The 13144-nt window shown below is 39.2% G+C and overlaps 2 protein-coding genes across 25 annotated transcripts in view; both read left to right on the top strand.

Moving 5' to 3' along the window:
- Positions 1-4706, top strand: part of mycbp2 (MYC binding protein 2) — a 68558-nt gene extending 63852 nt beyond the window's left edge. For all 23 annotated transcript variants that reach the window (XM_034886381.1, XM_034886386.1, XM_034886385.1 and 20 more), the window contains 7 exons: positions 88-191; positions 1638-1826; positions 1917-2024; positions 2245-2454; positions 2887-2994; positions 3102-3267; positions 3391-4706. In XM_034886381.1, coding sequence (XP_034742272.1) covers positions 88-191; positions 1638-1826; positions 1917-2024; positions 2245-2454; positions 2887-2994; positions 3102-3267; positions 3391-3506 — 1001 coding nt within the window. In that variant the 3' untranslated portion in view covers positions 3507-4706. The remainder of the gene's footprint in view (positions 1-87; positions 192-1637; positions 1827-1916; positions 2025-2244; positions 2455-2886; positions 2995-3101; positions 3268-3390) is intronic.
- A 977-nt stretch (positions 4707-5683) lies between these two features.
- Positions 5684-11591, top strand: fbxl3a (F-box and leucine-rich repeat protein 3a). Of its 2 annotated transcripts, none has more exons than XM_034884676.1 (5): positions 5684-5771; positions 7891-8274; positions 8431-8553; positions 9480-9651; positions 10604-11591. In XM_034884676.1, exons 1-5 carry the CDS (start codon positions 5697-5699, stop codon positions 11242-11244), a joined length of 1395 nt encoding a protein of 464 aa, XP_034740567.1. In that variant the 5' UTR covers positions 5684-5696; the 3' UTR covers positions 11245-11591. The 2 variants fall into 2 exon arrangements, with proteins under 2 accessions (XP_034740567.1, XP_034740568.1); XM_034884677.1 differs by having other exon boundaries at positions 5696-5995; positions 7893-8274.
- The last annotated feature ends 1553 nt before the right edge of the window (positions 11592-13144 follow it).

Genomic DNA, 13144 nt, shown 5'->3' with positions numbered 1-13144 from the left:
TTTTTTTGAGTATGACTTGCTGCAAATTTGTAATTGATAAAACTGCTTAAGTTTTGTAATTTGTTTTTTATTTATTTATTTTTGCAGGTAAACCAGCTTCCAGCAGCTCAGATGCCTGCAGGTTCTGTGGTACGAGGAATGGGACCGAGCTTTCAGCAGTGGGCAGTGTCTGCTCAGACCCAGACTGCCAGGTACTAATCATGAACTGTTCAGAAGACAACTTAACCAATTATCATATATGTCTTTGAATGAAAGAATTAATTTCTGGTCATCTGTGTAGTCATCTGTTAAAACTGTGACCACCTGGTTGCTTTTTGTTTTGATAGAGAAGTTAAAGCTCTAAAAATACTACAGTGTAATATACCACAATATACACATGTATACAAAACAATAAAAGCAGTATAAAAAAAGAAGAAAAAACCCCACCAAAAGCAAACACCGTACCTAATTGAAAATACAGATCATATTCCCCAACCTAAGGATATTTGTGTTAAGTGACTAGATTCTAATTCCTGAGGAGAAGAATAGAAACATTGTGAAATATGTATAATTCTTTTTTTTTTAACCTTTATTTATCCAGGTAAACTGTTTGAGAACCACTTCTCATTTACAAACATGACCTGGCCAAGAGGCTACAGAAATAAATAGGAACATACTGTAAAACTTTACATCGTCAAACACATGACACATAGAACAAGCAACCAAATTAAAAAGAGATAAACATACTGTACAACTTTACATAGTCAAACGCATAACACATAAAACAAGCAACTGAATTAAAAAAGACAATCAACGAAGAAAGAAAAAGAATAAGTGCTTAAATATGTGTGTATAAATATGGTTCATAATTGTCAGCAGGAACAAGAGTCAACAATGTAATTTTGGAGGTTTTGATTAAAGGGGGAGATTGGGATCAGAGATGTAAGTTTCAAGGTATTTTGTAGTATATTCCAGTCGTGTACTGCTGCAAAGCGGAAGGCATTACGTCCAAAGGTAGTAGAGGTAGGAGGGGTACTAAATTTGATCAAATTACTCGATCTTGTGTGATAAGTATTATGAACGGCATGAAGAAGAGATAACAAATAGGGAGGTGTGCTTGCCCAGGATCGTCTTGTATATAAAGAGAAACCAATGATGTAGCCGCCGGGTATAAAGGGAGGGCCATCCCACCCGATTGTACAGGTCACAATGATGAGTGTGAAAGGGTGCATTAGTAGCAAAACGAATGGCTGAATGATAGATTGTGTCAAGTTTTTTTAGGGCTGTGTTTGGTGCCATTTTGTAGATAATATCACCATAGTCCAAAATTGGCTGTACTGTCATCTTAACAAGGGTGCATTTGGTAGCATGAGTAAAGGAAGCTTTATTACGGAAAAGATGGGTATGGATTCAAGCACAGTCTGAGGGAGCTGATGCATCCCCTCCTTTGAAGCCCTAAACTTCTTTGATTACCTCAAAAAGAATGATCTGTGATGAGTCTTACAAGTTATGGATGAGGCGTTGTCCACCCACTTCAGAGTGAACCAACCTACACACAAGACGCTTATAAAGCAATGGACACTATGTTGTAAATTGTATATTTTCTAAGTACTGTAATTCCTAAGCCTCACCAGTTTCTCTGATGTTGTCTCCCTCAGGAGTACGCTAAACTGGCCTGCAGTAAAACTCACACTTGTGGACACCCCTGTGGAGGAGTCAAGAATGAGGAAGCCTGTCTTCCATGTCTGCATGGCTGTGACAAGAACACTGGATGTCTGAAACAGGATGCAGACGACATGTGTATGATCTGCTTCACAGAGGCCCTCTCTGCTGCTCCTGCAGTACAGGTAGCTCTAAATATAAGTGTCCTTTAGGCGGAATAGTTTCACTTCAGTTTATTTTCTCATTTGATGTTTAACTTTTTGTTCTGTTCTCAGCTGGACTGCACTCACGTGTTCCACCTTCAGTGTACTCGCCGTGTTCTGGAAAATCGCTGGCTCGGACCCCGAATTACGTTTGGGTTTATGTTGTGTCCCATCTGCAAGGTGAGGTGTTACCTGAGAGATTAAATTGGCAACAAAGAGCTTGCAAAATTTCTTTTACCACACACTGAAGTTGATTCAGCTCAGTTTGCTGAAATTTGTTTGTTGAGCAAGCTCAGTCTGACTGCTCTATTCACTGTCATTGTTTACTTGACACATACAATGAACTCAACAGAACTACCTTTAATAAAATGGACTGGTTTGTTTCCTTGTTTGCCTCCAGAACAAAATCAATCACTCGGTGATCAAGGACCTACTGGACCCCATTAAGGAGCTCTATGAGGATGTGAGGAGAAAGGCTCTGATGAGGCTGGAGTATGAGGGTCTACATAAGAGTGAGGCTATAACAACACCAGGAGCACGTTTCCACAACGACCCTGCAGGCTTTGCCATGAACAGATATGCATACTATGTCTGCTACAAATGCAAGAAGGTACAAGTGCAAGAACCAGTCATTTTCAATTTAACTGCCAGGGGGCAGTGGTGGCCTAAAGGTTAGAGTGGTAAAGGTAAAGGTTGAGCTTGTGGTTCAATTGTCTGTTCAATTGCCAGACCGACAAGATAAAATCTGGTTGGGGAAAGTGAAAGAGCAGCGCTTGTCCCTCCCTCATTTCCACCAGTTGGTGCCCTTGAGCAAAGCCTTAACCTCCAACTACTCCAGTGAAGCTGCTCAGTGGCCAGCAGTTTAGACTGTGTTTGTACTGGGAAGCTTCCAGGTATAAATGTGTAACTGTGTGAATGTGATCAGGACGTTCCTGCAAAAAAAAAAGCTGCCTCTTAGTAAACCTTCCCTGAATTAATAAAGGTTGAAAAAATGTATATGTTGTTTAGGGTTTGAAAATTGATGTTTGCCCTTATTTTCCAGGCATATTTTGGGGGAGAGGCTCGCTGCGATGCGGAGGCCGGACAGGGAGATGACTACGATCCCAGTGAGCTGATCTGTGGAGCATGCTCAGATGTCTCCCGGGCTCAGGTGGGTCACTTTTTCCAAGAAGGCAAATAAGTATTTTTCCAAAAATGTGTTCAAAATGATGCTTATATTTACTCTTCCCCTGATGATTCTTGTTGACTTGCCCCTAGATGTGCTCCAAGCATGGCACAGACTTTCTGGAGTATAAATGCCGGTACTGCTGCTCGGTGGCTGTTTTCTTCTGCTTTGGCACCACCCACTTCTGCAACGCGTGCCATGATGACTTCCAGAGGATGACCAGTGTCCCCAAGGAAGAACTGCCCCATTGTCCTGCAGGTGCTTAACAATTTTATTGACTACACTTTTTGAAATGTTTTAATCATTTTGACAACAAAGACCAGACAGAAATAAATGTTAAAAAAAACATGTGGGATGTCACCCTTGTCCATTCTATCACAGGTCCCAAAGGCAAGCAGTTGGAGGGTACTGAGTGTCCTTTGCATGTGGTTCACCCACCAACGGGGGAGGAGTTCGCCCTGGGCTGTGGGGTGTGCAGAAATGCTCACACCTTCTAAACAAGACTAATTCTAAAAACCAGTTTGTCTACTGTGATTTCTGGCTGCTGCTGAAGCTCAGCTGTGAAGCTTGGCTCTTGCATTGTCAAGTCTCCTGGACACTGGACCAGGTTCTGCCCTACACCAAGAGTCCTCAGGTCTGCTCTTCTACTAACATCAGTATCTGGGCTCTGCTACAACACAAGCTATGGGTTCCTTCAGATTCTGAGTAACCTGAATGAAAAAAACAATAGAATTTTAAAAAAGAAGAAAAAAGAAATCTTGTGACGTGTTTGCATGCAGCCGTTGTATTCCCTCGGCTTCTATAGACGTTGCACACCTCCTGATCACTGAAGTGGAACAATACAAGATTAAACATTGAACATGAAATACATTTGCTCAAAGGAAACTGTGGATCAGCGTGGGTTAAAAAAAGGAACAGGCAGCTTCCTAACTATAAATTTAAAATATTGTTGTATGTAAACTTTTTTCGTAATATTGTACAGTATTCTCCACTGTCAAGTGCATCATGGGTTGACGGACAAAAAAAGAAGGTGGATAAGACTGTTAAGAATATTATGTTTGGGAGGAAAATAGTGTACGATTTATCTAATCTTGTATATAATGATACTATTCAAAATAGCTGTATTCCGAAGTTGCTACTCTTCACTTCAGTTTTGTTTGATATTCTGGGTTATGTTTTGAGCCAGAACTTTTAATGAAGTGCAATACTGGGTGTGCCTCCTATTTTGCAGCTGTTTAACCTATGGAATGTATGTCAATAAAGCCACTGTACATTTTTATACAGTAGACAGTTGTAATTCCCCCTCTTGTAAATGTCAGATCTCTTCTGTTGTCTGGATATGAGAAGAAGCCTGGCGCCTGCAGTGAATGATAGTGGATATAAATCCTATTTGCAGCTCTGTCAGCAAAAAAAGTACCAAAATCCTACAGAAATACAAAAACAAACAAAACACCTCACAGAGAGACCTATTACAGCTGAATGATTTGAGGAGCCAGTCTTCACACCAAATAAAATTGTGCACCTGTAATGCTTTTCCCTAGTAGGAGGCAGGGGGCTCGGGGGTCAGGGGAACGGAGTGTGGGGGGAAAAAAAGCTGCTGTTACATAAAAAAGCTTAATACTTGTGAATCTGCTCTGTAATATCTGTGGTGGATGGAGTTGAATGGTAATAAACCAGGTTCTCTGTTTCGCAAAGTATATACTGTGTCATTAATGAGTGGTGAGATTTCCATTAAATGACCTACAGTCACTGTTGGCCTTTGGTTGTTTTATATTAACGACTTTATGGTCCATAGTCAAGCTAGATCCTTAAATGGATCATGTATTGTATACAATAAAAAAAAAAAAAAAAAAAAAAAAAATATATATATATATATATATATATATATAAAAATACACGCACACACACAAATTTTCTAAATTAAAAGGCTAACTCTTGTGCAACTAAGGAGAGACTAGGAAAATCTAAAGATTATTTAGTCTACCCTTTCCTCGGTGGTGCCAAACTGCAAAACTCACATAGTCAGGCTCTTTGCATATGCAAGTGGATACATAGATATATATATATATAAACAAAACATTTAAACAGATCACAGAAAGAAATGTTTTGATCAGAAAAATCTGCAGCTGCCTATCGGGTCATCGTGCGAACAAATACATTAACGTATAGAGACTTCTGTAATGTTATCTAATTTGTGAAATCCATTAATTAATTAACATTTTCTCATAACACCACACAATAACAGACGATCAAAATAACTTAAAAAACGTTGTAGCTATCTGGCTATGATTGTTTGATTGCTAACGTTAGTTCAAAACGCCATTCAACTGACAGCCTTTGTTGTGTTTGATTTCTAGCTTGTAGCTAAGATAGCAGTCATTTCAAAAAGGTTTTAGATATGGTTGTTTGATCGCTAACGTTCAAAACGCCATTCAACATTTGTTGTGTTTGATGCTAACTTGTAGCCAGCAGTGAACCAACTTCGTTAAGTAAGTCCATGTTTACTGTATTGACATTACACAAGTCTCTCGTTAGCATCTTATATGCTACTTGTTGCAAAGTGACGCATGCGTAACTCACAGTTTAACTCGTCACAAAGTGACGCATGCGCGACTCAAATCTGCACTCTCCACACATTGGGCAGTGATCTTTACCTTAACCAACAGCCATTTCGCATTGCATTTCCCATGGTGCACCGCTGCTGTCACAACAACATTTCGCCATTTCAGGTTCAGGTGGGCCGAAACTCCCGCGAAGGATTTGGATTAAACTAGTTTAGGTGCCAGTGTCTGTTTCTTCATTGGGAACATATATTACCTCCTCTCTATCGTCAAACGGCTTGGCTATTGTGGTCTGATGCATGTTATTTGGTTGGTGCGAATGAGGTTTTCCAGCGTGGGCCCAGGCTGAAGTGTCAAGTGTCTGTTGTCGGATTTTCCTGCTAACAGCTAGCCAGCTAGTAAGCTAGCTGGGTGTAAACAAAAAGGTAACTTTGGGATGGGTTGCGAAGCATGCTAGTTGTGTTGTAGTTAAATAAGTCTATATGAAATGAGTTGTACGTCATTCTGTTAAAAAGTATAGGTATAAAATGTAACATTTAACCCGGGCATTGATGCATTTAGGCAAGTTGCACAATCAGCTATTAAATACTAGCTAGCTAGCTAAGTGTTTTGCCCTGCGTATAACAACACATTGACGGCTAACGTTACCTGCTTAAGCATGTCCTCCGGCTAATATGGCTCAAAATATATTATACAGACACGTCTGTACTACTATTGTTTTAAGTGTATGATAATACAATTATATGTACAGAGACGTACATATTATTGTATTATCATACACTTAAAACAGTAGTCTGCTATATTAAAAAAGTGAGCATTCATCCTCATACATTAAAATGTGCAAGTGAAAGTGCAGTTATATTATTAGGCCATTTAATAAAATCAAATGTAGTGATTTGAGGGAATATAAACCTTTTTATAAATATTTTATTTTATTTAACCCATATTTAACCAGGTAAGAGCCTTTGATATCAATAATCTCTTTTTACAAGGGTGACGTTTTTAAATTAAAAAAAATTCCGGGATTTCTGAAAACAACAATTGTTAATTAAATACCGTAGTCTACCAAAGAGTGGTGCACCATTCAGATTATTGTTTAGCTGGTGTAACTGTCTGAGGGACAGTGCTATGGAGATTTACACGTTAGTTCATATTGTTTGATTATTCAATCAATGTGTGAATTCATACGGTAATTAAAAACCTTAAACATTTATAATAAATAAGTTCAAAAAGGGACATTTGATTTAAAATTGTACGAAAATGTTTTACATAAAAAATATATTTGCATTTTGTTCTTCATTACAAATGCTATTTCTTATGTTGAAATCAAAGGTCAAATGACCAGAGTTTTGTGAAGGCCACACCTGTTGCATTGTGGGAAGAAGGTATTCAGCGAGAGCAAACGTGGATGCAGAGAAAAAATGTACGGTCGTAAACTAAGATTTGCACGGTCCAAGAGGCGCACACGGTAATTGTGCTTATGTATTTCAGCTTTGTTACATTTGTGAATATTTGTTGTAATTTCTTTGTATTGAATGCACTTTACGCACTGTTGTAACGCTAACACTAATAACATTGTGGGGCCCGTCTAATTAAGGAAACGTGTTTAAGAGACTGTAAAATCACTGAATGTATTTTTGACTTATTGTATTTCATGTGTTTATTTTCTTTATAGTTTTCACGGTGTCTTGTGGATGGAAATGTGGAAATAAATGTTAAAAAGACATCTGTATGATGCGTGGCCGTATTCAATTGGACCAGTGTAACTACAGCTGGATATTATTATTTGATCTAAAGTGGTCGACATGGTTTACAACAAGTCTGTGAAACCCATTGTAAACAAGATGTTTTAACTGGTGTAGTGCTAGATCTATCAAGGTTGGGTTAAATCAAGCAATTAAAATGCCCTGCCATAAGAGTTTGTGTGTCCATTGTGGAAAGTGTGAATAGATAATTAGCAAATTCAGCAATATCCATATTAATTGTATAAATGTAGTGTACAGAGGATTGGTGATTGGAACAGGCAACCCAAAACAAAGTGACTGTTTAGGTCTGATTTCACATCAGTTGGGGTGTTAACTGAATAGACTTATTAGTTATTAATCAATATATTTTTTTCTGTGGAGCTAAACTTACCTGAGAGGCATAACCCCGAAATATAAATACCATTGTACTGATATATGATAATAAAATAAATTTGATGATAAAAACATCAAAAGGACTTAATTCCATATGCACTTTTTTAAGCAATTCTACAGCATGCGATACATGTCTTTGTTTTTCAATGCTGGACTATAAAAAGTTTGTTACTTCTATTTTCAGGATGAAGCGGATCAAGGGAGTAGTGGATGGCAGCAACGGCTCCTCCAGTAAGAACCCACCGAAGGCACGCAAGAAGGTTCGGAAGCAGACGAGTGATAAGTTAGAGGTAGTGGTGACCAGTGAGTCAACAGAAGGTGATTGGCCACAACTGCCTCAGGAGCTCCTGCTACACATCTTTCAGTACCTGCCTCTGCTGGATCGGGCTTATGCCTCTCAGGTGTGTCGCACATGGAACCAGGCCTTCCACATGCCCGAGCTGTGGAGATGCTTTGAGTTTGAGCTTAACCAGCCAGCAAGCTCTTACCTAAAAGCCACACATCCAGACCTCATCAAACAGATCATAAAGAGGCACTCCAATCACCTGCAGTATGTCAGCTTCAAGGTAATGGTGAAAAAGCAATTGTGTCTGTGTTGAAATATGTGTCCTGATTCAGGGTGTTTACAATTTGCTAGCACTGCCTGATTTAAAAAAACAAACAAACCAAATGTTGCTTTTATGTTCCTGAAGTGACATTCAGTCTTTGTTTGTACTTGCCAGGTTGACAGTAGTACAGAATCTGCAGAAGCCGCATGTGACATCCTTTCACAGTTGGTGAATTGTTCACTGAAGACCCTGGGGCTCATCTCTACAGCCAGGCCCAGTTTCATGGAGGTTCCCAAGGTAAATATCATCATAAACACAAGGGGTCAGGGTCAGATTTACAAGGAAAATCATATGAATGATTGCTATTATAGATTACCACTTCTTTTCATTATAGGCCACATTGCTAATGCCTTTAAATGGTGGTATCTTTTAAAGCGGTGGCTGATTGTGTTAGTAGTTGGTTAACAGGATAGTTATTGCATTTTATTATTTTCTTATCTGCCAATAGGCCTGAGAGCAGTGTCTGTTCTCATGCATGGCCAAGGACATAATTAGTGCAGAGAGTGCCACAGCAGGTGCACCCACACAATGGAAAAATAGAAATGTTCTAAATTAATTAATGGTAGTATATTTTAAACTAGAGATGGCCAATATATTGATATTGTGATATGAGATTAGATAGCGTCTTAGATTTTGGATATCGTAATATGGCATAAGTGGTGTCTTTTCCTGGTTTTAAAGGCTGCATTACAGTAAAGTCATGTACTTTTCTGAACTTACCAGACTATTGTAACTGTTCAAATATTTGCCTTTACCTACTTAGTCATTATGTCCACAATACTGATAATTATTTATCAAAAATGTCATTGTGTAAATATTTTGTGAAAGCACCAATAGTCAACACTACAATATTGTTGTGGTGTCGATATCAAGGTTTTTGGTCAAAAATATTGTTATATTTATTTTTCTACATATTGCCCTGCCCAATTCTAACCTACACTTGGTTTTAAAATCAATGGTACTAAACTGTGCGTGTTTCTGTATGACTGACCACAGATTAAATTTAATATGCACAGTACATAGGGGCCACCGTCAATCCAAATATAATTGATTCAAATGTGCCCACCAAGAGCTGAGACCTGCCATCTTGGTTGCTATTTTTAAAAGGTGCTAACAGGCTCTGAACATATTATAATTCATTATAATTATTTGTCCTTCCACAGTCTCATTTCATCTCAGCTCTGACTGTGGTGTTTGTCAACTCCAAATCGTTGTCTTCACTGAAGATTGACGACACGCCGGTGGACGACCCATCTCTGAAGGTACTGGTGGCCAACAACAGTGACACCCTGAAACTGCTGAAGATGAGCAGCTGCCCTCACGTCTCCCCAGCAGGTATAGTGAGTGCAAATAATCTAGTTGTTGTTTCAGTGCATAAGCTAAGAGAAGGCAGCCTTGTCTCGTTTTTGTCTCCTTGCTTTCTTTGTTTTGTTTTGTTTTGTATTGTGGTTGTTGGATAATATGTAAAGCAAAGTTCTTCTGTTTGTCTAAGTTGCACTTTTAGTCATAGGTTTTTATTTCAGGAGACTCTTGTTTCCAATCCAGTGGCTTATTTATAGACTGTAATGTTCTTGTCTGCCCTTATACAGTGTCATTTTTTTTGGTAGACTTGCAGACTTTGCATGGTACAGTATATTATTAATGATCTGTATTCTGTTTCTCCCTGTTTCATACATTTTCTTGAAACGGTTTTTAATTGTCAGCTATGATAATGACTTGACTGGCAGAAGTGCTAGTCCTTTGTATTGCTTTGGAGCAATATTTTCAACCCCCTTTTGTTTCCAGGAATTCTTCATCCTTTTTAGAAAACAAACAACTAATACAGCCGGGTATTGTTCAAAAAAATGTTATTGCCGGGACCGATACCAAAATTGTGACTTTGATACCAGTTCTTACACAATAATTTTTTTATAAAACAAAAATAAATTACAACATAACCCATTCTGGCACAGCTCTTTTTGATTATTTTTCAGCTCTTACTACTTGACCCCCTTATTCTGGTTAACGTAGAGTTATTCCTGCGTGTCTCTAGAACGCGGAACGTTAGACAGCCAATCAAACATTGTTAGATCTCGGTAGAAGCATGCTGCATGCTTATTGGCTCACTGTCTCTGTTAATATTTATTCCTTAGGTATTGAAATTGGGTATTGAATGACGATGCATTTTTGATACTCAATACTTTAGAAGCAATTTAGTCAGTGCCTAAAAAGCATTGAACTGGTACCCAGCCCTAATAATTAATACATTGAAAAAAAAAAATATATATCTATATATATGTGTTTGCAGGGATCCTGTGTGTGGCAGACCAGTGTCACGGCCTGAGAGAGCTTGCACTAAACTACCATCTATTGAGTGATGAACTACTGCTGGCCCTCTCCTCTGAGAAACATGTCCACCTGGAACACTTGCGGATCGACGTGGTGAGTGAGAACCCTGGCCAGCACTTCCACACCATCAAGAAGAGCAGCTGGGACGCCATGGTCCGACACTCGCCCAAATTCAACCTGGTCATGTACTTCTTCCTTTATGAGGATGAGTTTGGCCCTTTCTTTAATGAGGAGATCCCGGTCACGCACCTCTACTTTGGTCGCTCAGTCAGTAAGGAGGTCTTGGGCCGCGTTGGCCTCCACTGCCCTCGTCTGGTGGAACTGGTGGTGTGCGCCAATGGCCTGCGTCCTCTAGATGAAGAGCTGATCCGCATTGCCAAGCGCTGCACCCAGCTGTCGGCCATCGGCCTGGGCGAGTGCGAGGTTTCCTGCAGTGCATTTGTGGAGTTTGTCAAGATGTGTGGCCGGAGGCTTTCCCAGCTGTCCATCATGGAGGAGGTGCTGATTCCAGATCACAAATACTCGCTGGATGAGATCCACTGGGAGGTGTCAAAGCACCTGGGCCGGGTCTGGTTCCCAGACATGATGCCGACCTGGTAAAATGAAGCCAAAGAGGCACACGGAATTTAAGTACGTCTAGTTTGTGGCGTGGAATATTCATGTCCTCCATGTTTGCATAGGAAAGCCTTTTTAAATGCTCAGCTGTAGTGAAATGTTTGCTGCCAACATGGAGAGCATGAACCTGCTGAACTCTGGTGAGGCATCCAGGACAATGATGTAATGTGTTAGGGTCATCATGTCATGCAAACACCACAACTATCAGAAGACTGTAGAATCATGCTTTGCCCAGTTTGGAGACAGAACATGCTAAGCCTGCTTCTTCACATATTAAACACTCAGCACAGGTGGAAATATTTTACTAAAAAGAAAAAACAAGTTTTTAAAACTGCTAATTCAGTTATACAGACGTTGTAGCTTGGTATGATAATCCATATATTATGGTGTGTGTGTGTGTGAGGGGGTGGGTCTGGGTCTGTGTGTGAATGGATGCATATTTGAGTTGGTGTTTTATTGTTTAACATGATAAATTAGGACAATTATGTGCACAATTGCATGTTCTAACACTATCACTTGGCCAACTTAAATTCAGTCTGAGATAGCAGCTCTGCAAAGAAAATGCATCGGAGGTTTCCAAATGGTTGCAATGTTATTTGTACATAGTATGTGTCAGAAGGTGTTCTGTAAGGGGTAGTTGAGATGGTGGACTCACTTAATTTAGCAGGAGAGTCCTTGTGTCCTACACCTCCATTTTAAACTGCGGTAGTGTTGACAACATCTTGTCTTGCTTTTCCTTCTTCCCCAAGCTCAATCAAAAAGCAATTGTTGAAAATGTTAAAAGTTGGCCAGGCGAGGAAGTGAAATGTGTATGGACTGTAGGTCTCTATCTTTGTGACGTGAAGGCGTGCAGTGTGTATTGATACTTGTCATTTTACTTTCTCCAGATTATGCAGATTCTTTCTTTTCTGCATCCCATATCAGTTGGCTTGACAAATTGATTTCTAGGTTTTGTTTAAAAAAAAAAAAAAGTTTTTTGTACAGTCCTAGATTTCCTAAGCACCTACCAAATGATAGCTAGGACAAAACAAGTCGTTTTGCCCTGATGACAGCAAGGAAACGATCTTTATAATGTTCCAACTTGAATTATTTATTTATTGGTTGGACCCAGATTCTAATGATTATTATCACTGTACTGGGGCTCTGTTGAATCAGATACCGAGTGCAGTACATGAAATAATAAAGCTATAATTGCTAATAAAAAGCTGAGAAATAGTTCTATGTAAATACAGATTGTGTGTCTCAGGTGCATTTAATGAATATATTTCTAGTAATGGGTTTCATTTGTATCTTCTGCTATTAGCCTGTTCAAGCTCTAAACTTTAACATCGTGTGAATATCTGCCCTTCTATTAGCCCACGTGTGCTCCGTATCGTGTTACCACATCGTACATACAGGAGAGGAAGCAGTATTCATCTTGTCATCACAAACTGTCTCTGCAGATATCGCTAGTGCTCCTGTCCAGAACATCCATTTATTTCAGTTGACAGTGATTTGGCAAGTCAGATGAGTGGAACATTTTTTTTTTCCTTTAAGAAGGAAGTCAAATGCATCTGTATATAAAATGCTGTGTGTTTTTATTATGAATAGAAATGTAGCCATTTCTTTATTTCGCCCTCTGTCGGGGTTTGGAGTTTCTTTAACCAACGGCTCGTTTCTTTTATGAAATCAGAGTACGAGTTATCTCTTACAAGATGGATCATTGTCATACTGTAGAACGTACACTTGATAAGATGTGTAATCTATTGATATGAATACTGCTTTTGTAATTAATTTGCGATTTTCAGTTAAACAAAAGAAGTGATCATATTAACCAGCGAGCCAACCAGCAGCAAGATTAGTTTTTTTTGTTGGGCGGGTTTTGACACTTGCACCTCTGTCGCTA

The sequence above is a fragment of the Etheostoma cragini genome, chromosome 11 (genome assembly GCF_013103735.1).
Source record: "Etheostoma cragini isolate CJK2018 chromosome 11, CSU_Ecrag_1.0, whole genome shotgun sequence".
Taxonomy (NCBI): Eukaryota; Metazoa; Chordata; class Actinopteri; order Perciformes; family Percidae; genus Etheostoma; species Etheostoma cragini.
The sequence above is the reverse complement of the archived record's forward strand: the minus strand, read 5'-3'. Positions and strand labels throughout refer to the sequence as shown.

Bases quoted from the DNA above. Each gene is read 5' to 3' on its own strand.
- fbxl3a (XM_034884676.1), top strand. From the start codon at position 5,697: ATGGTGCACCGCTGCTGTCACAACAACATTTCGCCATTTCAGGTTCAG. The intron at 8,275-8,430 runs GTAATGGTGAAA...TGTACTTGCCAG, and splicing joins TGCAGTATGTCAGCTTCAAG to GTTGACAGTAGTACAGAATC. The intron at 8,554-9,479 runs GTAAATATCATC...GTCCTTCCACAG, and splicing joins GTTTCATGGAGGTTCCCAAG to TCTCATTTCATCTCAGCTCT.